The sequence below is a fragment of the Coregonus lavaretus genome (genome assembly GCF_964263955.1).
Source record: "Coregonus lavaretus genome assembly, chromosome: 39".
NCBI classification, from domain to species: Eukaryota; Metazoa; Chordata; class Actinopteri; order Salmoniformes; family Salmonidae; genus Coregonus; species Coregonus lavaretus.
This window is the reverse complement of record NC_140026.1, coordinates 13,901,314-13,927,029: the sequence shown is the minus strand read 5'-3', so window position 1 is coordinate 13,927,029 and position 25,716 is coordinate 13,901,314. Positions and strand designations below refer to the sequence as shown.

The 25,716-nt window shown below is 44.5% G+C and overlaps 1 protein-coding gene across 1 annotated transcript in view; it reads left to right on the top strand.

The window, feature by feature from the left end:
* Positions 1 to 25,386, top strand: part of LOC311113241 (neuroligin-2-like) — a gene marked incomplete at its 3' end in the record, with an annotated part of 115,330 nt that extends 89,944 nt beyond the window's left edge. The window contains exons 3-7 of the mRNA XM_084156447.1: positions 16,066 to 16,251; positions 18,508 to 18,773; positions 19,153 to 19,306; positions 20,845 to 21,211; positions 24,558 to 25,386. Coding sequence (XP_084012573.1) covers positions 16,066 to 16,251; positions 18,508 to 18,773; positions 19,153 to 19,306; positions 20,845 to 21,211; positions 24,558 to 25,386 — 1,802 coding nt within the window. The remainder of the gene's footprint in view (positions 1 to 16,065; positions 16,252 to 18,507; positions 18,774 to 19,152; positions 19,307 to 20,844; positions 21,212 to 24,557) is intronic.
* Between the last annotated feature and the right edge of the window lie 330 nt (positions 25,387 to 25,716).

The window sequence follows — 25,716 nt, the reverse complement described above, 5'->3', positions numbered from 1 at the left end:
GAAAAGTGTTTCTTAAACGGAAGCAAATGGAACGAAACGTGGATAAACATTTTTGAATTTGTCCAATAGAAACTCTTGTTTGTAACTGTTTGGACTAATATTTACACCCTAGATCAGCTAGATGCAGGCATGAGTGTGCAAGGCGATATTAAATGTGTCACTGTCTGTCACCTTGATTACTCCAATTTTTCTCTCGACCTGTGCTCCTATGTTGTAAACTTTAAATCGTAGGCTAGGTTGTAGCAACCTCATGATGGGTATAGGGAAAATTCAAGTATCATGTAGTAGCCTAAACCTATCAATGGTACATTGAGCTGGGTGAATGGAATATAAATGACAGTCATCCAATATTCTGTAATAGAAATAAGGCCATGCTCATTAAAAAGTGTCCTCCCTAATCTTAAACGGCACCAACCGCCACTGCGTATGTAGTGAATGTGTGGGTTTTGTGTGAAAGTGTCATTGTAGTGTGTGTGAGTGTGTAAATAGTGTGTATTTACACTAAGTGTACTAAACATTAAGAACACCTGCTCTTTCCATGACATAGACTGACCAGGTGAATCCAGGTGAAATCAAAAAAAGAAACGTCTCTTTTTCAGGACCCTGTCTTTCAAGGATAATTAGTAAAAATCAAAATAACTTCACAGATCTTCATTGTAAAGGGTTTAAACACTGTTTCCCATGCTTGTTCAATGAACCATAAACAATTAATGAACATGCACCTGTGGAACGGTGGTTAAGACACTAACAGCTTACAGACGGTAGGCAATTAAGGTCACAGTTATGAAAACTTAGGACACTAAAGAGGCCTTTTTACTGACTCTGAAAAACACCAAAAGAAAGATGCCCAGGGTCCCTGCTCATCTGCGTGAATGTGCCTTAGGCATGCTGCAAGGAGGCATGAGGACTACAGATGTGGCCAGGGCATGTCCATACTGTGAGACGCCTAAGACAGCGCTACAGGGAGACAGGACGGACAGCTGATCGTCCTCGCAGTGGCAGACCACGTGTAACAACACTTGCAATTGGTACATCCGAACGTCACACCTGCGGGACAGGTACAGGATGGCAACAACAACTGCCCGAGTTACACCAGGAACACACAATCCCTCCATCAGTGCTCAGACTGTCCGTAATAGGCTGAGAGGGGCTGGCCTGAGGGCTTGTAGGCCTGTTGTAAGGCAGGTCCTCACGAGACATCACCGGCAACAACGTCGCCTATGGGCACAAACCCACCATCGCTGGACCAGACAGGACTGGCAAAAAGTGCTCTTCACTGACGAGTCGCAGCGGTTTTGTCTCACCAGGGGTGATGGTCGGATTTGCGTTTATCGTCGAAGCAATGAGCGTTACACCGAGGCCTGTACTCTGGAGCGGGATCAATTTGAAGGTGGAGGGTCCGTCATGGTCTGGGGCGGTGTGTCACACCCATCATCGGACTGAGCTTGTTGTCATTGCAGGCAATCTCAACGCTGTGCGGTACAGGGAAGACATCCTCCTCCCTCATGTGGTACCCTTCCTGCAGGCTCATCCTGACATGACCCTCCAATATGACAATGCCACCAGCCATACTGCTCGTTCTGTGCGTGATTTCCTGCAAGACAGGAATGTCAGTGTTCTGCCATGGCCAGCGAAGAGGCCGGATCTCAATTCCATTGAACACGTCTGGGACCTGTTGGATCGGAGGGTGAGGGCTAGGGCCATTCCACCCAGAAATGTCCGGGAACTTGCAGGTGCCTTGGTGGAAGAGTGAGGTAACATCTCACAGCAAGAACTGGCAAATCTGGTGCAGTCCATGAGGAGGAGATGCACTGCAGTACTTAATGCAGCAGGTGGCCACACCAGATACTGACTGTTACTTTTGATTTTGACCCCCCCCCCCCCTGAGAGGGGCTGGCCTGAGGGCTTTTAGGCCTGTTGTAAGGCAGGTCCTCAGAAGACATCACCGGCAACAACGTCGCCTATGGGCACAAACCCACCATCGCTGGACCAGACAGGACTGGCAAAAAGTGCTCTTCACTGACGAGTCGCAGCGGTTTTGTCTCACCAGGGGTGATGGTCGGATTTGCGTTTATCGTCGAAGCAATGAGCGTTACACCGAGGCCTGTACTCTGGAGCGGGATCAATTTGAAGGTGGAGGGTCCGTCATGGTCTGGGGCGGTGTGTCACACCCATCATCGGACTGAGCTTGTTGTCATTGCAGGCAATCTCAACGCTGTGCGGTACAGGGAAGACATCCTCCTCCCTCATGTGGTACCCTTCCTGCAGGCTCATCCTGACATGACCCTCCAATATGACAATGCCACCAGCCATACTGCTCGTTCTGTGCGTGATTTCCTGCAAGACAGGAATGTCAGTGTTCTGCCATGGCCAGCGAAGAGGCCGGATCTCAATTCCATTGAGCACGTCTGGGACCTGTTGGATCGGAGGGTGAGGGCTAGGGCCATTCCACCCAGAAATGTCCGGGAACTTGCAGGTGCCTTGGTGGAAGAGTGAGGTAACATCTCACAGCAAGAACTGGCAAATCTGGTGCAGTCCATGAGGAGGAGATGCACTGCAGTACTTAATACAGCAGGTGGCCACACCAGATACTGACTGTTACTTTTGATTTTGACCCCCCCCCCCCTTCGTTCAGGGACACATTATTCAATTTCTGTTAGTCACATGTCTGTCTCAGTTATGTTCATACAAATATTTACACATGTTAAGTTTGCTGAAGATAAACGCAGTTGACAGTGAGAGGACGTTTCTTTTTTTGCTCAGTTTATGATCCCTTATCAGTGTAGATGAAGAGGAGGAGACAGGTTAATGAAGGATTTTTAAGCCTTGAGACAATTGAGCCTTGGATTGTGTTTGTGTCCATGCCCTTACGAATTTAGGCTGTTATGAGGGCAAAGGGGGGTGCAAGTCAATATTAGGAAGGTGTTCTTAATGTTTTGTACACTCAGTGTATAGTTTTGTGAGTGTGCATAGAGACAGTGCAAGATTGTGTCAGTGAAGATAGTCCGGATATACAGGTGTATCTTGTCATAAGTGCAACGTGACTGCAAAAGAGAGAGGTTGGAATGTCTGACTGAAATACGGGACAAATCAACTTTTTTTTTGTAAATTAGTGGTGTTTGAATTTGTTGATAAAATGCAGGACATGCTGTGGGACAAGTTGTGGGACAAAGGGCCAAAATCTGGGACTGTCCCGCACAATCCGGGACATGTGGTCACACTAGTGTGTGTGCGCGAGTTTGTGCACATTTGTGTGTGCATGTGTGTGTGTACTGTAGATGTGTGTGTAAATAATGTAAGCAGAATCCAGTTTGATTATTCAGGGCCAGACAAACACAGCTGTTCCTTTCACACACTCAGATACTACAGAGCTGGAAACACACACTCACACACACCACCCTATCCCAAACTTAACTGTTTTATTTTTTATTTTTTGGGGGGGTAGATCAGCTTTAATATTGCAGATAGATTGTAACTTCCATCAATGTAATTGTCTGCATCACTTCCAATCCCCCATATGTTTTTTTTTATTGCAAATATATATATATATATATACACAGTGGGGAAAAAAAGTATTTAGTCAGCCACCAATTGTGCAAGTTCTCCCACTTAAAAAGATGAGAGTGGCCTGTAATTTTCATCATAGGTACACGTCAACTATGACAGACAAAATGAGAAAAGAAAATCCAGAAAATCACATTGTAGGATTTTTAATGAATTTATTTGCAAATTATGGTGGAAAATAAGTATTTGGTCAATAACAAAAGTTTCTCAATAGTTTGTTATATACCCTTTGTTGGCAATGACACAGGTCAAATGTTTTCTGTAAGTCTTTGCAAGGTTTTCACACACTGTTGCTGGTATTTTGGCCCATTCCTCAATGCAGATCTCCTCTAGAGCAGTGATGTTTTGGGGCTGTCGCTGGGCAACACGGACTTTCAACTCCCTCCAAAGATTTTCTATGGGGTTGAGATCTGGAGACTGGGCCACTCCAGGACCTTGAAATGCTTCTTACGAAGCCACTCCTTCGTTGCCCGGGCGGTGTGTTTGGGATCATTGTCATGCTGAAAGACCCAGCCACGTTTCATCTTCAATGCCCTTGCTGATGGAAGGAGGTTTTCACTCAAAATCTCACGATACATGGCCCCATTCATTTTTTCCTTTACACGGATCAGTCGTCCTGGTCCCTTTGCAGAAAAACAGCCCCAAAGCATGATGTTTCCACCCCCATGCTTCACAGTAGGTATGGTGTTCTTTGGATGCAACTCAGCATTCTTTGTCCTCCAAACACGACGAGTTGAGTTTTTACCAAAAAGTTCTATTTTGGTTTCATCTGACCATATGACATTCTCCCAATCCTCTTCTGGATCATCCAAATGCACTCTAGCAAACTTCAGACGGGCCTGGACATGTACTGGCTTAAGCAGGGGGACACATCTGGCACTGCAGGATTTGAGTCCCTGGCGGCGTAGTGTGTTACTGATGGTAGGCTTTGTTACTTTGGTCCCAGCTCTCTGCAGGTCATTCACTAGGTCCCCCCGTGTGGTTCTGGGATTTTTGCTCACCGTTCTTGTGATCATTTTGACCCCACGGGGTGAGATCTTGCATGGAGCCCCAGATCGAGGGAGATTATCAGTGGTCCATTTCCTAATAATTGCTCCCACAGTTGATTTCTTCAAACCAAGCTGCTTACCTGTTGCAGATTCAGTCTTCCCAGCCTGGTGCAGGTCTACAATTTTGTTTCTGGTGTCCTTTGACAACTCTTTGGTCTTGGCCATAGTGGAGTTTGGAGTGTGACTGTTTGAGGTTGTGGACAGATGTCTTTTATACTGATAACAAGTTCAAACAGGTGCCATTAATACAGGTAACGAGTGGAGGACAGAGGAGCCTCTTAAAGAAGAAGTTACAGGTCTGTGAGAGCCAGAAATCTTGCTTGTTTGTAGGTGACCAAATACTTATTTTCCACCATAATTTGCAAATAAATTCATTAAAAATCCTACAATTTGATTTTCTGGATTTTTTTTCTCTCAATTTGTCTGTCATAGTTGACGTGTACCTATGATGAAAATTACAGGCCTCTCTCATCTTTTTAAGTGGGAGAACTTGCACAATTGGTGGCTGACTAAATACTTTTTCCCCCACTGTATACACTACCGTTCAAAAGTTTGGGTCACTTAGAAATGTCCTTGTTTTCTAAAGAAAATAATTTTTTTGTCCATTAAAATAACATCAAATTTATCAGAAATACAGTGTAGGCATTGTTAATGTTGTAAATGGCTATTGTAGCTGGAAATGGCTGATTTGTAATGGAATATCTACATAGGCGTACAGAGGCCCATTTTCAGCAACCATCAGTCCTGTGTTCCAATGGCACGTTGTGTTTGCTAATCCAAGTTTATCATTTTAAAAGGCTAATTGATCATTAGAAAACCATTTTGCAATTATGTTAGCACAGCTTAAAACTGTTGTGCTGATTAAAGAAGCAACAAAACGGGCCTTCTTGAGACTAGTTGAGTATCTGGAGCATCAGCAATTGTGGGTTCGATTACAGGATCAGAATGGCCAGAAACAAATAACGTTCTTCTGAAACTCGTTAGTCTATTCTTGTTCTGAGAAATTAAGGCTATTTCATGCGAGAAATTGCCAAGAAACTGAAGATCTCGTACAATGCTGTGTACTACTCCCTTCACAAAACAACGCAAACTGTCTCTAACCAAAATAGAAAGAGGAGTGGGAGGCCCTGGTGCACAACTGAGCAAGAGGACAAATACATTACAGTGTCTAGTTTGAGAAACAGACGCCTCACAGATCCTCAACTGGCATCTTCATGAAATAGTACCCGCATAACACCAGTCTCAACGTCAACAGTGAAGAGGCAACTCCAGGATGCTGACCTAGGCGTAGTTGCAAAGAAAAAGCTATATCTCAGACTGGCCAATAAAAATAAAAGATTAAGATGGGCAAAAGAACACAGACACTGGACTTCTTCTTTGCAACTCTGCCTAGGTCAGCATCCCGGAGTTGCCTCTTCACTGTTGACATTGAGACTGGTGTTTTGCGGGTACTATTTAATGAAGCTGCCAGTTGAGGACCTGTGAGGCGTCTATTTCTCAAACTTTCACAAAAGCTCTCAACCTATAACCAAATACTTATTATGGACACAGTATGCTTTACATTAGTTATCTTGTTGTTATTAGTTGTTGTTATTAGTCCCATCCTTCAGCTCCATTCAACACCTCCCATCTATCTCTTAACACCATCCATATTGGATTTCTATTTGCCATATATTTTTCAACTGTACTGGGATGTTTCACTAAAGTTCTGAACCCTTCTATTCTCATTGTTTCTACAGATTGTAAATTGAAAATAAATATTTTTGCTAAAAGTATTATTATATTATTGATCGATTGACAATTACTTTTCAGATCACCCAGTAGTGCTATCTGCAGGGTTAGCTCCAGGTAAATATTGCAATCCTTCAGCCATTCCTGGACCTGTGACCAAAAACAAGCAACAAATGGATAGTACCAAAACAAATGATCTAATGATTCTGTCTCTTCGCAGCAAAATCTGCAGAGCTGGGAAGATTGTATCCCCCATATAAATACCATTCTATTGGTAGCAAGAATTTTGTATAATCATTTACAATGAAAAATTCTAAGTTTTGAATCCGGCGTTGTTTTGCGTATCAGTTCATAAACACTATGCCATGGAATTGGTACGTCAAAAATCTCTTCCCAACTATTTTGCAATCTATATGGGACGGCTGTCAATCCTTTGGCCCTTAAATGAAATTGGTGTACTTTTTTATTTATCACCATTTTCTTTAACCAATTATGTTCTTTAATGCAAGGCCGACAGACAAGTTCCTTACTTTTTCCCCCTTCCACTTTCCTCTTCCATTTTTGCGGTAATGCTGCAATTATTTGGTTGTAATTTTGGGTAGAGCAGACGTTTCCATATGTTTTTGTTAGCTGCATGTGCGACATAACTCCACCAGTCCTGCCTATGATATCATTTACAAAGATTATACATTTTTTAAACATTTTTTCAAAAAATAATGTTTTTTTATCAATTAGTATATTTGAGTTTAACCACAATATTTGTTGCATTATTTGTTCTGTCATTTCTGGAGGATTAAATTGAAATTGCAACCAACTTTCTATTGCTTATTTTAGAAATAGGGATATTTGGGAGATGATTTCCTTTTCAAATAACTGAATGTGAGAGGTTGTAATCTGAATAAAGGGAAAAAAGCCATTCTTGAACATTGGGTGAGACAATCTTACTTATTTGCTAGTGAACCAGTTCGGATTTAAGTATAACTTTTGTATGACTGAAGCTTTTAGTGATAGGTCTAATGCTTTAATATTTAATAATTTCTGTCCTCCGAATTCATATTCATTATATAAATAGGCCCGTTTAATTTTGTCTGGCTTGCCATTCCAAATCAAATGGAAAAAAAAATTCTCATATAATAAAAAAAACTATTCGCTAGGCGTAGGTAAGACCATAAGCAAATAGGTAAACTGGGATAATACTAAAGAGTTAATTAGGGTGATTTTTCCACAAATTGACAGGTATTTACCTTTCCATGGTAGCAAGATCTTACCTATTTTTGCTAACTTTCTATTAAAATGTATTGGAGTGAGATCATTTATTTCATTTGGGATATGTATTCCGAGGATATCCACATCACCATCAGACCATTTTATTGGTAAACTAAATGGTAATCAACATTTTTTTATTTTTTAGTGAACCAATACGTAATATAGTACATTTATCATAATTTGGTTGTAATTATTTTATTTATTTATTATTATAATTTTTTCACCTTTATTTAACCAGGTAAGCCAGTTGAGAACAAGTTCTCATTTACAACTGCGACCTGGCCAAGATAAAGCAAAGCAGTGCGATAAAAACAACAACAGAGTTACATATGGGGTAAAAAAACAAAGTCAAAAAATACAACAGAAAATATATATGGAGGTAAACCTAAGCGTTGAGTAACAATGAAAGAGATAGCATCACTGGAGGCACCAATTGAGTCGGTCTCCGCGTGTATGGGGGTTGGGACAAAGGAGCTATCTAAGGCAGGTTTAGCTGGGCTGGGGAATCTACAGTGAAATAGTACAATTAGAAATAACCGAAACAACAATAAGCTAACCATATTGACATGGGAGAGAGGCATAAAGCAATCACAGGTGTAATTTGAGAGAGCTAAGACAACAGCTGGTAATGACGACACAGTTTGGGCTGAGGCTAAACATAAACAGGTGCAGTACCGTAAAAAGGAACAGTCCAGCAGACATCAGCTGTATAGCTGAGTTATCATAAGGTCCGGTGAACAGCAATAGGATAGTTCGGAGGTAGTTCGGGGGCTGCTAAAGCACTAGTGAGCAAGAGGCCACGGCTAGCGTGTGCTAGCGGGCCGGGGCTAGGAGATGGAATCTTCGTGGTCGACGTCGTAACAGGAAGCCTGTTGTAACCACATCAGACGATTTCGTCGGCAGACCAGTCGTGTAAGATCGGCGGGGCTCCGTGTCAACACTAGGTGGTCCCGTCCGGTTGACAGAGAGGTAGATAGCCGGGAGATGGGCCTAGCTCAGGATGATTAGCCAGACCACAACGTCCATTTTGTTGCAGCTAGCTGGTAGCGATGAATCCGGAGTTAAAGGTCCAGTGATTCAGTGATTCCGGCAGAAAAACTGATATGTTCTGGGTCGATAACGCGCTGTGCAGACAGTGCAGACTGGCCGAATAATAGTCCAGACTAGAGCTGGCTGGTGGGTGGTGCAGGCCACGGACAATGGTGAAAAACCGCTAGCGGTAGCTGATAGCAAGTAGCTAGTTAGCTGGCTACTCCCGTCCGGTAGACCTAGAGGTAGATAGCCGGGATATGAGCCTGGCTCTAGGCTAGCTCGAGGCTAACTGGTGCTTGCATCAGGGGGCAGTGGTGATTAGCCAAACAGCAACATCCATTCGGTTGCGGCTAGCTAGTTGCGATCCGGTGATTAATGTCCAGTGATTAAATTATTCCGGCAGAAAAATCGAATGTTCTGGGTGAAATACCGCTAACTGTGGCTAATAGCAAATAGCTAGTTAGCTGGCTAGCTAGTTTCAACTGGAGATTCTAGATAAAAGGTAAGTCAATAATAGAATCCGTTCCACATTGAGTGAGGCGGGTTGCAGGAAAGTATATTTTGTAGAAGGATGAAAAGTCTGATAGGGAAATATGTACGAAAAATACAAAAAAACAGGGTATTTACAGGCTATTTACAGACACACGACAAAAACAGGACTGCACTACTACGCCATCTTGGATGCAGAGAGGTTAGAAAATGTATCTAGATCCTCTATGAGGCTGTGGAGGGATTCAAGTTGTGGATTTAAAAGAAAATATGAATCATCAGCGTACAATGACACCTTTGTTTTTAAGCCCTGGATTTCTAATCCCTTGATATTATTGTTGGATCTGATTTTAATAGCTAACATCTTGATGGCCATAATAAATAGATATGCCGATAGTGGACAACCTTGTTTCACTCCTCTTGACAGTTTAAAACATTCTGAGAAATAGCCATTATTTACTATTTTACACCTAGGGTTACTATACATGATTTTAACCCATTTTATAAGAGATTCTCCAAAATTGAAATGCTCCAGGCATTTATATATAAACCCCAGTCGTACTTTATCAAATGCCTTTTCGAAGTCTGCTATGAATAGCAGGCCTGGTTTCCCAGATTTTTCATAGTGTTCTATTCTATGTTCTATGTCATTGTATTTCATTACATGTTTGTCAAGCAATTATTATTTTAGCAAACAATTATTGTGGTTCATCCTATATTCTCACTAACATCCTTACCCCCTTGCAACAGATGTGGGATACACACACACACACACATACACGCACATACTCTAACACACTCAACCACTTTCCTCCACAATCAACCATAAGCTCAGATGCTCAAGAAAGGACCTGATTTACGAATGCATATACAGTTACAGCTGTTTGAGAAAGCATGCAAGATTGAGCAAAAATTGACAAAAATGTGAGATTTGATTAACCTATGTCAAGTCCTAGGTGATGGAGATCAGATCCACCCTCTTCCCCTGAGACACAAACACTCTGGTCCCCTGTTGTAACCATTTTCCCAAGCATCTCCGTGCAGTCAGACCTTTGATTATTTTGTGCCACCAGGGCACCCTAAGCATTTTTCATTAATCCCTACATTTAACCGTCAAGTTGTTTCTGTTGTAACCGTAATCCTATCCCAAACTTAACCGTTGAAATTTGATGTTTGGAGAAACGTGGACAAACGTTGGAATCTGAAGTTAAATTGTGAGATCTTGTTGCACACACACACACACACACACACACACACACACACACACTACTGGCCTCCCTACTCCTCTCTGCTATATAGAGACCCTGGCCTGCTATGGACACACACAGGAGACACATAGGCAACCCTGGCATCACTGGCAGGCATCACCATATAGAATGAATACACACTGGGTATAGACAGGGTGGGGGTGATCCAATGGTCAGAGACACTATGGACCCGATACGGAAGATCCGCGATATAGCGCGGTTTAAATTCAATGTTCCCGCGTTCGCTGAGACTGCATTCACAGTAAACGCCCCATATGTTGGCTCAATCGGAAATGACCTTTACATTTCAATAGCTCTATACCGCTGATCTTCCACGATACAGATTGAGTCGAGCCCTAAGGAGGCGAGGGATGCATACCCGCATTACCACAGGCACATGTGAGCACGTGCAGGCACCCACCCATCACCCTCACACACACACATGCCTACACAAACACGTATCAAATGTTGTGCATATGTTTTATCCTTGGAGTATGGGTACTAAGACAAGTGGTAGTGTGTGTCGGCACACAGAAGAGTGTATAGTTCTGTCTTCTGTCTTTTTGTGTGTGTTAGAGAGAGGTCGACAACCCCAGCGTGTGTGTGTGTCTTTGTATGTGTGCGCTTGTGGCTCTGTGTGTGTGCACTCGCGCATGTGTTTGTGCCTGTTTTCGTGTGTGTGTGCGCATGCGTGCATAGTGTGAGTGTGTGTGTGTGTGTGTGAGAGAGAGAGAGTCTTCTCTGTAGTGTCAGTTCTTTGATCAGCCTTCTCCTGCTCGGGAGCCAACCCCTGGTGTCTTGGAGGCAGATGAAACACACACACACACACACACACACAGATGAAACACTGTGCTTATATCCTCCCTCCCTCCCGCCCCCCCTCTCTCTCTCTCTCTCTCTCTCTCTCTCTCTCTCTCTCTCTCTCTCTCTCTCTCTCTCTCTCTCTCTCTCTCTCTCTCTCTCTCTCTCTCTCTCTCTCTCTCTCTCTCTCTCTCTCTCTCTGGGGCCACCTCACAGTCATAGAACACCTACTATCTATCTTCTCTTCTCATCCCCCCCTTCCCCCTCTCCTCTCTTCTCCCTTCCCCTTAACAAATGCTCCTTACCCAGCCATTTTAAAGGCCATTGACATTTTATTTTATTTTTTAATTTTTATTTCACCTTTATTTAACCAGGTAAGCCAGTTGAGAACAAGTTCTCATTTACAACTGCGACCTGGCCAAGATAAAGCAAAGCAGTGCGATAAAAACAACAACACAGAGTTAAATATGGGGTAAAAAAACAAAGTCAAAAAAATACAACAGAAAATATATATACAGTGTGTGCAAATGTAGCAAGTTATGGAGGTAAGGCAATAAATAGGCTATAGTGCAAAATAATTACAATTAGTATTAACACTGGAATGCTAGATGTGCAAGAGATTATGTGCAAATAGAGATACTGGGGTGCAAAAGAGCAAAATAAATAACAATATAGGGATGAGGTAGTTGGGTGGGCTAATTTCAGATGGGCTGTGTACAGGTGCAGTGATCGGTAAGGTGCTCTGACAACTGATGCTTAAAGTTAGTGAGGGAGATAAGAGTCTCCAGCTTCAGAGATTTTTGCAATTCGTTCCAGTCATTGGCAGCAGAGAACTGGAAGGAATGGCGGCCAAAGGAGGTGTTGGCTTTGGGGATGACCAGTGAGATATACCTGCTGGAGCGCAGACTACGGGTGGGTGCTGCTATGGTGACCAATGAGCTAAGATAAGGCAGGGATTTGCCTAGCAGTGATTTATAGATGGCCTGGAGCCAGTGGGTTTGACGACGAACATGTAGTGAGGCCAGCTAACAAGAGCGTACAGGTCACAGTGGTGGGTAGTGTATGGGGCTTTGGAGACAAAACGGATGGCACTGTGATAGACCACATCCAATTAGCTGAGTAGAGTGTTGGAGGCTATTTTGTAAATGACATCGCCGAAGTCAAGGATCGGTAGGATAGTCAGTTTTACGAGGGCAAGTTTGGCAGCATGAGTGAAGGAGGCTTTGTTGCGAAATAGGAAGCCGATTCTAGATTTAACTTTGGATTGGAGATTCTTAATGTGAGTCTGGAAGGAGAGTTTACAGTCTAACCAGACACCTAGGTATTTGTAGTTGTCCACATACTCTAGGTCAGACCCGTCGAGAGTGGTGATTCTAGTCGGGTAGGCGGGTGCCAGCAGCGTTCGATTGAAGAGCATGCATTTAGTTTTACTAGTGTTTAAGAGCAGTTGGAGGCTACTGAAGGAGTGTTGTATGGCATTGAAGCTCGTTTGGAGGTTTGTTAACACAGTGTCCAATGAAGGGCCAGATGTATACAAAATGGTGTCGTCTGCGTAGAGGTGGATCTGAGAGTCACCAGCAGCAAGAGCGACATCATTGATATACATGGAGAAAAGAGTCAGCCCAAGAATTGAACCCTGTGGCACCCCCATAGAGACTGCCATAGGTCCAGACAACAGGCCCTCCGATTTGACACATTGAACTCTATCTGAGAAGTAGTTGGTGAACCAGGCGAGGCAGTCATTTGAGAAACCAAGGCTATTTAGTCTGCCAATAAGAATGCGGTGGTTGACAGAGTCAAAAGCCTTGGCCAGGTCGATGAAGACGGCTGCACAGTACTGTCTATTATCGATCGCGGTTATAATATCGTTTAGGACCTTGAGCGTGGCTGAAGTGCACCCATGACCAGCTCGGAAACCGGATTGCATAGCGGAGAAGGTACGGTGGGATTCGAAATGGTCGGTGATCTGTTTGTTAACTTGGCTTTCAAATACTTTCGAAAGGCAGGCCAGGATGGATATACAGTGCCCTCCACAATTATTGGCACCCCTGTTTAAGATGTGGTCGAGGACTTCCAAAAATTCTCCTTTTTTTTTTAAACAACATAGAACCCAAATGCAAAAAAATTGAAAAATCCAACCTTTTATTTAAGTACATTACTTTGGTGTAAAAAAAAAAAATCACACATTTAGAATTTTTTTTTTTTGAAATCATGTGTCCCACAATTATTGCCACCCCTGATGTTAATACTTTGTACAACCCCCTTTTGCCAACAAGACAGCACTTAATCTCCTCCTATAACATTTCACAAGATTGGAGAACACAGAGAGAGGGATCTTTGACCATTCTTCTTTGCACAATCTTTCTAGATCATCCAGTGTCCTGGGTCCTCTCTTATGCACTCTCCTCTTTAGCTCGCCCCACAGGTTTTCGATTGGGTTGAGGTCTGGGGACTGAGATGGCCATGGGAGGACCTTGAGTTTGTGACTGCTGAACCATTTTTGTGTAGATTTTGCCACATGTTTTGGATCATTATCCTGCTGAAAGACCCAATGACGACCCATCTTCAGCTTTCTGGCAGAGGCCATCAGGTTTTTATTTAAAATGTCCTGGTAGTTCAAAGCGTTCATAATGCCATGCACCCTAACAAGGTTCCCAGGGCCTTTGGAAGAGAAACAGGCCCACAGCATCACAGATCCTCCACCATACTTCACGGTGGGCATGAGGTGCTTTTCGGCATACTCATCTTTTGTTTTACGCCAGACCCACTTAGAGTGTTTGTTGCCAAAAAGCTCAATTTTAGTCTCATCTGACCAAAGCACATGATCCCAGTTGAAATCCCAGTGCCGCTTAGCAAACTCCAGACGTTTACGTTTGTGAGTGTTAGTGAGAAAAGGCTTTTTCCTTGCATGCCTCCCAAACAGCTTGTCTGATGGTTGTTTTGGAGACTTTGTGACCCCAAGATGCCACTCTTTGATGCAATTCTGTGACAGTGAGCTTAGGACTTTTTTTTACTTCTCTTACCATCCTCCTCACTGTGCGTTGTGGCAAGATAAACTTGGGACCTCTTCCAGCCTTGTTTGTCACTGTTCCAGTTGTTTTAAACTTCTTCAAATCAAATCAAATCAAATTTTATTGGTCACATGCGCCGAATACAACAGGTGCAGACATTACAGTGAAATGCTTACTTACAGCCCTTAACCAACAGTGCATTTATTTTAAACAAAAAAAATAAGAATAAAACAACAAAAAAAGTGTTGAGAAAAAAAGAGCAGAAGTAAAATAAAGTGACAGTAGGGAGGCTATATATACAGTAAAATAAAGTGACAGTAGGGAGGCTATATATACAGGGGGGTACCGTTGCAGAGTCAATGTGCAGGGGCACCGGCTAGTTGAGGTAGTTGAGGTAATATGTACATGTGGGTAGAGTTAAAGTGACTATGCATAAATACTTAACAGAGTAGCAGCAGCGTAAAAAGGATGGGGTGGGGGGGCAGTGCAAATAGTCCGGGTAGCCATGATTAGCTGTTCAGGAGTCTTATGGCTTGGGGGTAGAAGCTGTTGAGAAGTCTTTTGGACCTAGACTTGGCACTCCGGTACCGCTTGCCGTGCGGTAGCAGAGAGAACAGTCTATGACTAGGGTGGCTGGAGTCTTTGACAATTTTGAGGGCCTTCCTCTGACACCGCCTGGTATAGAGGTCCTGGATGGCAGGGAGCTTTGCCCCAGTGATGTACTGGGCCGTACGCACTACCCTCTGTAGTGCCTTGCGGTCAGAGGCCAAGCAGTTGCCATACCAGGCGGTGATGCAACCAGTCAGGATGCTCTCGATGGTGCAGCTGTAGAATTCTTTGAGGATCTGAGGACCCATGCCAAATCTTTTTAGTCTCCTGAGGGGGAATAGGCTTTGTCGTGCCCTCTTCACGACTGTCTTGGTGTGTTTGGACCATGATAGTTCGTTGGTGATGTGGACACCAAGGAACTTGAAGCTCTCAACCTGTTCCACTACAGCCCCGTCGATGAGAATGGGGGCGTGCTCAGTCCTCTTTTTTTTCCTGTAGTCCACAATCATCTCTTAATGATTCCTCTGACTGTAGATACGGGCAAGTTAAGGCGAGTGGCTATTTTCTTGTAGCCATTGCCTGATTTATGAAGGTCGACACAAATCTGCCTTACTTGAATGGTGTGTTCTCTTGTCTTTGCCATGTTGACAAATGGGTAAGAGAATTAGGCCTCTGTGTCACGTCATATTTATACCCCAGGGAAACAGGAAGTCATGAATTACTAATTAAAAGTTCCTAGATACCCTGACCAACTTTAGCAACTACAGAAAAATATATTTTAAAAAAAATCAATTAAAATTTTCAGCGGAATTGTTAAGGGTGCCAATAATTGTGGGACACATGATTTCAAGTTTTTATTTTTCTAAATGTGTGATTTTTTTTTTTACCACCAAAGTAATGTACTTAAATAAAAGGTTGGATTTTTCAATTTTTTTGCATTTGGGTTCTATGTTGTTTAAAAAAAAAGGAGAATTTTTGGAAGTCCTCGACCACATCTTAAACAGGGGTGCCAATAATAGTGGAGGGCACTGTAGGTCTGAAACAGTTTGACATGAAGCTGAGCCTTTCATCTCTTGTTGAACCAGTTTATTTATTAACAGGCCTCTATGTTTTATTCTATATCCCCTTTATCAAAATATGTGAGAGGATAGGCGACTGTAGAATATGGGGGTAAACTCTGAAGGGTGCTTGACGGTGAACGGCAGAACATTTGCCGAAGGATCTGACAAATTATTGTCAAAATAAACTCTCTATTAACGATGTCTCTCTCTCTCTCTTTCTCCCTCTTCCTCCCCCCTCTCCCCCGCTCTCCTCTCCTTTCTATAGGTTTCCTGAGTACAGGGGACCAGTCAGCCAAGGGGAACTATGGTCTGTTGGATCAGATCCAGGCCCTGCGTTGGCTCAACGAGAACGTCGGCCATTTTGGGGGCGACCCCGAGCGCATCACCATCTTCGGCTCCGGCGCCGGGGCGTCCTGCGTCAACCTGCTCATCCTCTCGCACCACTCCGAGGGTAAGGGGCACACTGGTGGGTCGCATTCATATTTGATTTGATTTGCTTCTCAGTTCTCAGATTACTTACTCTTACCCAGTAGAGTAAAGATACATGGATGTACTATGTGGTTACTCACAAGGATAGATTGGTTCAAAGTGAGTTCAGAGTGACGTCTTCTTATTCCCCATAGAATACCAGAGCCAAAAGTAGTGCACTACGTAGGGACTAGGATGTCATTTGAGACAGAGAATCAAAGTTTATATTGGGAGCAATGTGGTCCAATAACCTGCAGGCAAACCTTGACACACACACTCCTCTGCTTTGATCATATAATACTACCAGGTATACCCCTCTGTCTGTCTTCAACGCTATGAGAGAGAGAGAGAGAGAGAGAGAGAGAGAGAGAGAGAGAAGAGAGAGAGAGAGAGAGAGAGAGAGAGAGAGACAGACAGACAGAGAGAGAGAGAGAGACAGACAGACAGACAGAGAGAGAGAGAGAGAGAGAGAGAGAGAGAGAGAGAGAGAGAGAGAGATCCATCATCACTCTGGGTGTCTCTGTGTCTGAAGATCAAGCTGACCGCCATACAGTATGTATGTCGTGTTGTGTTTGTGTCTGTGTGTGCATGTGTGGTCATGCATGTGTGCAGGTTTTCTGTATATGTTTTTTTATGTATGTGTGTGTGTGTCTATACATGAGATTGTGAGCAAACAACCAGTATAGTATGTGCATGTCCTCCTCTCCTCTCCTCCTAGCCTAACCTACATGTCCTCTCCCCCTCTCCTCCTATTCTAACCTACATGTCCTCTCCCCCTCTCCCCCTCTCCTCCTAGCCTAACCTACATGTCCTCTCCCCCTCTCCTCCTAGCCTAACCTACATGTCCTCTCCCCCTCTCCTCCTAGCCTAACCTACATGTCTTCTCCTCCTCTCTCGTCTCGTCTCATCATTGACTCTTCTCCTCTGCTGCCACTTACCCATACATTAAAACCTGTTCTCTCTACTGTCAAACCCATCTTCATCTTCTTCATCTTCATCACCGTCCTCATCGTCATCTAACACCAGCCCTCCAGACTACTACTCCTCCACCTGTCACTCAAAGCCCCCGGGGTGCCAGGTAAGGAACGCTCTCGCTCCCCACGGGGAACACCAGTCATGTCATCCCACCACTCAACAAATCAACTGTGGCATGATACACACGTGTTTATGGAGGAGAGGGGGATGAGAGGCAAGGGAGAGAGGAGGGGGAAGGGGTTGGGGGGATACAGATCGTTATGATAAGAGCGGGAGAGGGAGGAGAGGGGAGAAGAGAGGGGGGAGGTAGAGGAAGGGAATATGCACAGAGAGGGATGGATGAAAGAGATAAACTGATTAGGATTTAGGATGAAATATAGAGTCACCTCTCTCTCCTTTCTCATACTTTCTCTCACTCTATCAATTCTCACTTACTTTCTCACCCCTCTCTTCAACTCCCTCTCCTTCTCTCCTCCCGCCCACCCTTCTCTCTCTCTCTCTCTCCCTCTCCCTCCCCCTCTCCCTCTCCCTCTCCCTCTCCCTCTCCCTCTCTCCTCTATGAGGAGTAATGCTGAAGTCGCAGGTAGGGCCACACGCTCCCTAATAGTCTTCCCTGGGAAAGAGGCTCTGCTCTGCGTCACTGCTTAATTATTCACCAGGAGTCTACAGGAGAGGAAAGGAGTGTGGAGGAAGACAGCAATACCAAGGAGGAAGAGAGGGAGGAATGAGAGCGCCCTCCTGTAACGAGGCACCACAGACAGAGAAAAAAAAAAAAGAATCTATGGAAAAGAGGAAGGGAAAATGTTTATTTAATAAGAGGCAGACTGTGCAGTCCCCCATCGATTCCCCAGTCTGGGCTGAATCTCATACAGTATCATCTCAACTATGAGATTGGTGGAGTTTAAAGCACATTACTTTCTATCTGATTTGTTACAGTGACTAAGATATAGGAAAAATATAAAAAGTTTTGGAGGGAAAAGGGAACAAACGTTCACAACCTAACTAAGTATTCTTTAGAATATTAGCTTATCTTTTACGGAAGGAAAGGAGACAATGAGAGGAAAGCTTCTTTAGACTATTGAGATGCAACCTTGTCTGCTACTGTAATAATCTAACATGTATAGTACACTTTAGGCCGTATTCAATTTTTTGACCCAAAAAAAGGGAATGTCCGCTCACCTTTTCTCTATGTATAGGATCTTGTTTTGTCCTGCTCCTTTCAGATTCACTTATCTAACTTCTCCTTCCACTCTCTGTCCTCCAGGTCTGTTCCAGAGAGCTATAGCCCAGAGTGGCTCAGCCATCTCCAGCTGGTCGGTCAACTACCAGCCCCTCAAGTACACCAAGATACTGGCCCGGAAGGTGGGCTGCAGCCATTCAGAGACAGCAGAATTGGTGGACTGCCTGAGGAAGAAGAATTTCAGGGAGCTGGTGGATCAGGACATCCAGCCGGCCCGCTACCACATCGCCTTCGGACCCGTAGTGGATGGAGACGTGGTGCCGGACGACCCTGAGATACTCATGCAGCAGGTGGGTTGGTGGGTGGGGAGGGGGATTGCTGGAGCAGAGGGTGAGTGTGTTGTTGGGGGTAGGGATGGGGTGGAGGTCTGTGTGGGTATATTAGTCATTGTTCTCTCTGACTGCAGAGACAGAGGTATTCTATTGGTTCTGATGAAATCTCAGTGCCAGAGTTACCAAGAGTAAAATGTAAAAATATAAATGTTATGATAAGACATTACTATAATGTTTAAGTGTAATTTAAGACAGGTTTATATTTGATGCTTTTTGGTGATTATAGTGCTTTTCAAGGTGCCCAAAGTGCTTAAATTTTATGAGGCAGTAAAACTAATCTCATCCACTGCTAACGTGTCGACACACCTAACATGTCTTTCCCTCTTTTTGCCACAAGGGGGAGTTCCTGAACTATGACATCCTGATAGGAGTGAACCAGGGAGAGGGGCTGAAGTTTGTAGACGACAGTGAAGACAACGATGGGATCTCAGCTGCAGCGTTCGACTACACCATCTCTAACTTTGTGGACAATCTCTATGGATATCCTGAGGGTAATGGTCTCTATATCTCTATTAATTGTAAACTGTCATTGTCAAAACATATTGATTCAATGGTTGTAAAGATGGGGAGATGTCTGTCCGTGATAAGAACTCCACAAAGCAAGTCCTTATCTTGATTATTGTCCAGTCATATGGTCAGGTGCTGCAAAGAAGAACCTAGAAAAACTGCAGCTAGCCCTGTACAGAGCAGCACGTCTTTTTTGTCACTGTAATCAGAGGGCTAATATCAATACTATGCATGCAAGTCTCTCTTGGCTAAAAGTAAAGGAGACACTGACTGCATCACTTCTTATTTTTATAAGAAACATTAATGTTTTGAAAATTCCAAATTGTTTGCATAGTCAACTTACACACAACTCTGACATACACACTTACTCCACCAGACATGCCACCAGGGGTCCTTTCACACTCCCCAATTCCAGAACAAATTCAAGAAATTGTACAGTACTATGTAGAGCCATGATTTCATGGAACTCCCTTCCATCTCAGATTCCTCAAGTGAACAGCAAACCTGGTTTCAAAAAACAGCAACACCTCGCTGCACAACGCCTCTCCCCTATTTGACCTAGATATGTTGTGTGTATGCACTGATATGTAGGCTATGTGTGACATTTTAAATGTATGTAGTTCTATCCTTGAGCTGTTCTTGTCTATAAATGTTCTGTATTATGTCATGTTTCATGTTTTGTGTGGACCCCAGGAAGAGTAGCTGCTGCTGTCGCAACAGCTAATGGGGATCCTAATAAAATACAAAAATACCAATACCAATTAATGTACAGCTTTTTATAAAGATTTGTGTAAAGTAACAATATAATAACAATAATAATAATATCATAACAATATAATTCATAACCACTAGAGAGGAACGATGTGTCTCAAAGCCAAGTTCTGTGGTTTACTATTTGGTAAAAACGTATCTTTAACCTTCAATTCACTATCATGTGGCTCTTTCTCTGAACCCTCCCTTTCTCTCCCTTTCTATATTCTCTCTCTATTTCTCTATTCGCTCATCCTCTCCCCTTCGCTCATCCTCTCCCTTTCGCTCATCCTCTCCCCTTCGCTCATCCTCTCCCCTTCGCTCATCCTCTCCCTTTCGCTCATCCTCTCCCCTTCGCTCATCCTCTCCCCTTCGCTCATCCTCTCCCTTTCGCTCATCCTCTCCCTTTCGCTCATCCTCTCCCCTTCGCTCATCCTCTCCCTTTCGCTCATCCTCTCCCTTTCGCTCATCCTCTCCCCTTCGCTCATCCTCTCCCTTTCGCTCATCCTCTCCCTTTCGCTCATCCTCTCCCCTTCGCTCATCCTCTCCCTTTCGCTCATCCTCTCCCTTTCGCTCATCCTCTGGCTCCGTTTGTATGTCTCTTTCTCAACTTCCCTCTCTTGAACTCTCACTCTCTCTTGTATCAAACCTCCCTCCCTGTCCCCCTCTCCCTCTCCTCCCCTCCTCTCTCTCCCTCCCTCCCCTCTACCCACTGCCCCTCTCACCCCTCTCCCTTTCCTCCCACCACCCTCCTCCCTCTCCTCCCCTCTAGGTAAGGACATCCTGAGAGAGACCATTAAGTTCATGTACACTGACTGGGCCGACCGTGACAACGGAGACATGAGGAGAAAAACCCTTCTCGCCCTGTTCACGGACCACCAGTGGGTGGCGCCAGCGGTGGCCACGGCCAAACTGCACGCCGAGTTCCAGTCTCCCGTTTACTTCTACACCTTCTACCACCACTGTCAGACGGAGACGCGGCCGGAGTGGGCGGACGCGGCCCACGGGGATGAGATCCCCTATGTGTTCGGGGTGCCCATGATCGGAGCCACCGACCTGTTCCCCTGCAACTTCTCTAAAAATGATGTCATGCTCAGTGCTGTAGTCATGACGTACTGGACGAACTTTGCTAAGACGGGGTAGGTGGTGAACGGTAGAGGATAGAAGGTGGAAAGAATGGTTTGCCCTCCCTGCTCTTGAGGACTATATCATTTAGGGCTCAATTAAATCCGTATCACCGAAATTCAGCACTATAGCCCGCTTGAAATGTAAAGGTAATTTCCGATTGAGCCAAACTGCAGCTAACCCATAAGAGTCTATATGGAATTGTTTTAAGAAGGTCATTTGATTTTGATTTTGAATTTTAAGACCCCTTGAAGTTGATGACAAATAATTTTTGGCCTTACTTCTATTAGCCCATACAAACACATTGAATAACAGATTCACTACATGGAACCACAGATAGTCCCCAAAACAAAATCTAAAGGAAGTTTGCTCTGAAGCGTCTGTCCTATATCTGAGAGATATAACAAAGATCAGGAAACATTTGTTATTTGTTTTTACATGTATTTAACCCCTTATTTTTGGCACTAAACAGTCTCCGTATTCGGAAAGTATTCAGACCGCTTAACTTTTTCCACATTTTGTTAAGTTCCAGCCTTATTCTAAAATGGATTAAAACACTTTTTTCCCTCCTCACTCTCCACACAATACCCCATAATGACAAAAGCCAAAACAGGTTTGTAGAAATATTTGCAATTGTATTAAAAATAAAAAACAGAAATACCTTATTTACATAAGTATTCAGACCCTTTGTTATGAGACTCAAAATTCAGCTCAGGTGCATCCTGTTTACATTGATCATCCTTGAGATGTTTCTACAACTTGATTGAAGTTCACCTGTGGTAAATTCAATTGATTGGACATGATTTGGAAAGGCACACACCTGTCTATATAAGGTCCCACAGTTGACAGTGCATGTCAGAGCAAAAACCAAGCCATGAGGTCGAAGGAATCGCCTGTAGAGCTCCGAGACAGTATTGTGTCGAGGAACAAATCTGGGGAAGAGTACCAAAAATGTTCTGCAGCACTGAAGGTCCCCAAGAACACAGTGGCCTCCATCATTCTTAAATGGAAGAGGTTTGGAACCACCAAGACTCTTCCTAGAGCTGGCCGACTGGCCAAACTGAGTAATCGGAGGAGAAGGGCCTTGGTGAGGGAGTTGACCAAGAACCCAATGGTCACTCTGACAGCGCTCCAGAGTTCCTCTGTGGAGATGGGAGAACCTTCCAGAAGGACAACCATCTCTGCAGCACTCCACCAATCAGGCCTTTATAGTAAAGTGGCCAGACGGAAGTCACTCCTCAGTAAAAGGCACATGACAGCCCGCTTGGAGTTTGCCAAAAGGCACCTAAAGACTCTCAGACCATGAGAAACAAGATTCTCTGGTCTGATGAAATCAAGATTGAACTCTTTGGCATGCATGCCAAGCATCACGTCTGGAGGAAACCTGGCACAATCCGTACGGTGAAGCATGGTGGTGGCAGCATCATACTGTGGGGATTTGTTTCAGCGGCAGGGACTGTGAGACTAGTCAGGATCGAGGGAAAGATGAAAGGAGCAAAGTACAGAAAGATCCTTGATGAAAACCTGCTGCAGAGTGCTCAAGACCTCAGACTGGGGCGAAGGTTCACTTTCCAACACGACAACGACCCTAAGCACACAGCCAAGATAACGCAAGAGTGGCTTCGGGACAAGTCTCTGAATGTCCTTGAGTGGCCCAGCTAGAGCCCGGACTTGAACCCAATCTAATATTTCTGGAGAGACCTGAAAATAGCTGTGCAGCGACACTCCCCATCCAACCTGACAGAGCTTGAGAGGATCTGCAGAAAAGAATGGGAGAAACACCCCAAATACAGGTGTGCCAAGCTTGTAGCGTCATACCCAAGAAGACTCAAGGCTGTAATCGCTGCCAAAGGTGCTTCAACAAAGTACAGAGTAAAGGGTCTGAATACTTATGTAAATGTATATTTTATTTTATTTTTTTGTTGAAAAAAAATCTAAAAACCTGTTTTTGCTTTATTATTATAGGTCACAATTTAATCCATTTTAGAATGAGGCTGTAACGTAACAAAATGTGGAAAATGTCAAGGGGTCTGAATACTTTCCGAATGCACTGTATAATACCAGTTGAAAATATTTATGTCTTGTGAGGCCTATGGGCGTCCTAGAGAAACACAACCAACATGTTCGTGAGAGTCTCACCTTTCCACAGAGGGGTCATATTAGTGTGTTTGCCCAAACTGTTTGGACGCTACAGACAGAAATTGGCAGATGGAGGGGTCATAATATTTTCTAGGCCAAACTGTTTGGACACTACAGATGATTTTGTGAGAAGACGGATTTCCGGTATGTCTCATGGTCTGACATGCACCGCTCTAGCTCTGCCACCTTCCACCGCAGATGTGAAAGTGCGACATAAGTGGATTGAGACGCATCCAATGCAGATATCTCTAACTTAAACTGATGGATTTTTATGGGGATGCATTCCACCTTAGGGGTTGAGGGGTTGAATGCAGTCTCCGCTAAGGTAGGAACATTGCCTTTAAATTTAAATTATACTGCTGAACTTTGGCGATACGGATTGAATCGAGCCCTTAGTCTTTGATTTGCAGCCATAACAAGTGTATCATACTATATGCAGGGGTGAAAGTAAGCTGGTACTGTCTGGTACGAAGTACCAGAAAAATAAATAGATGACCGGTTTAACATGAGCCTATCACAATAATTAAAACAAAAATGCCAAGAAAACTGCTATTACACTATTATTTATCATTACGGCATGTCAGTCGCATGAAAAATGTGCGAATGGACTTGAAAACGTGTGGAATATGCTCTAAAATGCGGTGTGGTTTGACAAACAGTGACATTTTGCAAAGGCCGAGTTGATTGGCCGAGGCAGAGACGCGCGCGGACAGTGGAGGCATCAATCACTGAATGTCATTCATTAGACTTTTGGTGTTTTGTTACAGATGTTTCTTTCTGTTCCTCAAATATTATGTGCACAGTGCACTGTATGGATGAGGGAATTATGAATGAATACGAGCAGGTAGCCAGGCGTACAGGAGCCTTGTGAACTGATTGTTTGACAATCAGATGAAAACATCATGACTGGTTATGTTAATGGTACATTAAAAGGTAATACATTTTAACAGTAAAATGACAAAATCTCTACTATTAGGCTCACGGAGATCCTATTAAATCAATAGGGATTCTATATATAATTCTATGTTTAGGCCCGTGCACACATAGGAGGTGCCACACCCGGAATAAATTAAATCTACAAAAAATGCATGTTTTAATGTAAAATTCAAGAGATTGTTTAACAGTGAAATATACTATATAGTGTCTGTGTGTAATAACTTTGGAATACCTTTGATTGAAATCATCTAAGTGAGATTTTTATTCATCCTCTTTCTCCTCCAGGGACCCCAACCTGCCGGTGCCTCAGGACACCAAGTTCATCCACACCAAGCCCAACCGCTTCGAGGAGGTCATCTGGACCAAGTTCAACTCCAAGGACAAGCAGTACCTCCACATCGGCCTGAAGCCCCGCGTCCGAGACAACTACCGGGCCAACAAGGTGGCATTCTGGCTGGAGCTGGTCCCTCACCTACACTCCCTCCACGACGAATTCCCCCCTACCACCAGGCTACCTCCAGGCAGCACCCGCCCCCCCGGGGTCCCCTGGAAGCCCAAACCCCGCACCACGGGCCACCCCTACCCCACCTTCCCTGACCCCGTGGAGCCCTACGGATCAGAGCGGCCCAGACTGGACCTGTTCCCTGGTGACACGCGGGATTATTCCACAGAGCTGTCGGTGACAGTGGCGGTGGGGGCGTCGCTACTCTTCCTCAACATCCTAGCGTTTGCCGCGCTCTACTACAAGCGGGACAAGCGGCAGGAGATGCGGCGCCACCGGCTCTCCCCGCAACGCCACGGCGGGCCCGCCAATGACCTGGCGCACAGCCAGGAGGAAGAGATCATGTCCCTGCAGATGAAGCACTCGGAGCACGACCCCCACCACGACATGGAGCCCCTCCGGCCCCACGACATCCTGCGGCCCGCCTGCCCGCCCGACTACACCCTGGCCCTGCGGAGAGCCCCAGACGACGTGCCCCTCATGACCCCCAACACCATCACCATGATCCCCAGCACCATCACCGGCATGCAGCCCCTCCACCCCTTCAACACCTTCCCCAGCACCGGCCACAACAACACCCTGCCCCACCCCCACTCCACCACACGCGTATAGTAAAGCTAGAGCTCCCCCTGGAGGACCAGAGGACCAACTACTACACGCTCTGGCTCCCTCTCTATGGATAGCTATCTCTCTCTCTTACTCTCTGTTTCTCCAACCGTCAGCCTGCTGCCCTGATGCTGTGTATTTCCTACAGTGCCACCTGCTGGGGTTAAGTGGAAATGCAGCTGAACTGCAGAGGCAGCAGATGTAATGGGGGGGCATTGAGACATTTAGAAACTATTTTGATGGGGTCTCGTATTCTCTGATTCTCTGACTCTGACAGCCCCCAAACCTTCCCAGAGGACAATCCTCTTACTGTGCTTTTCATTTTGTCGTTTTTAA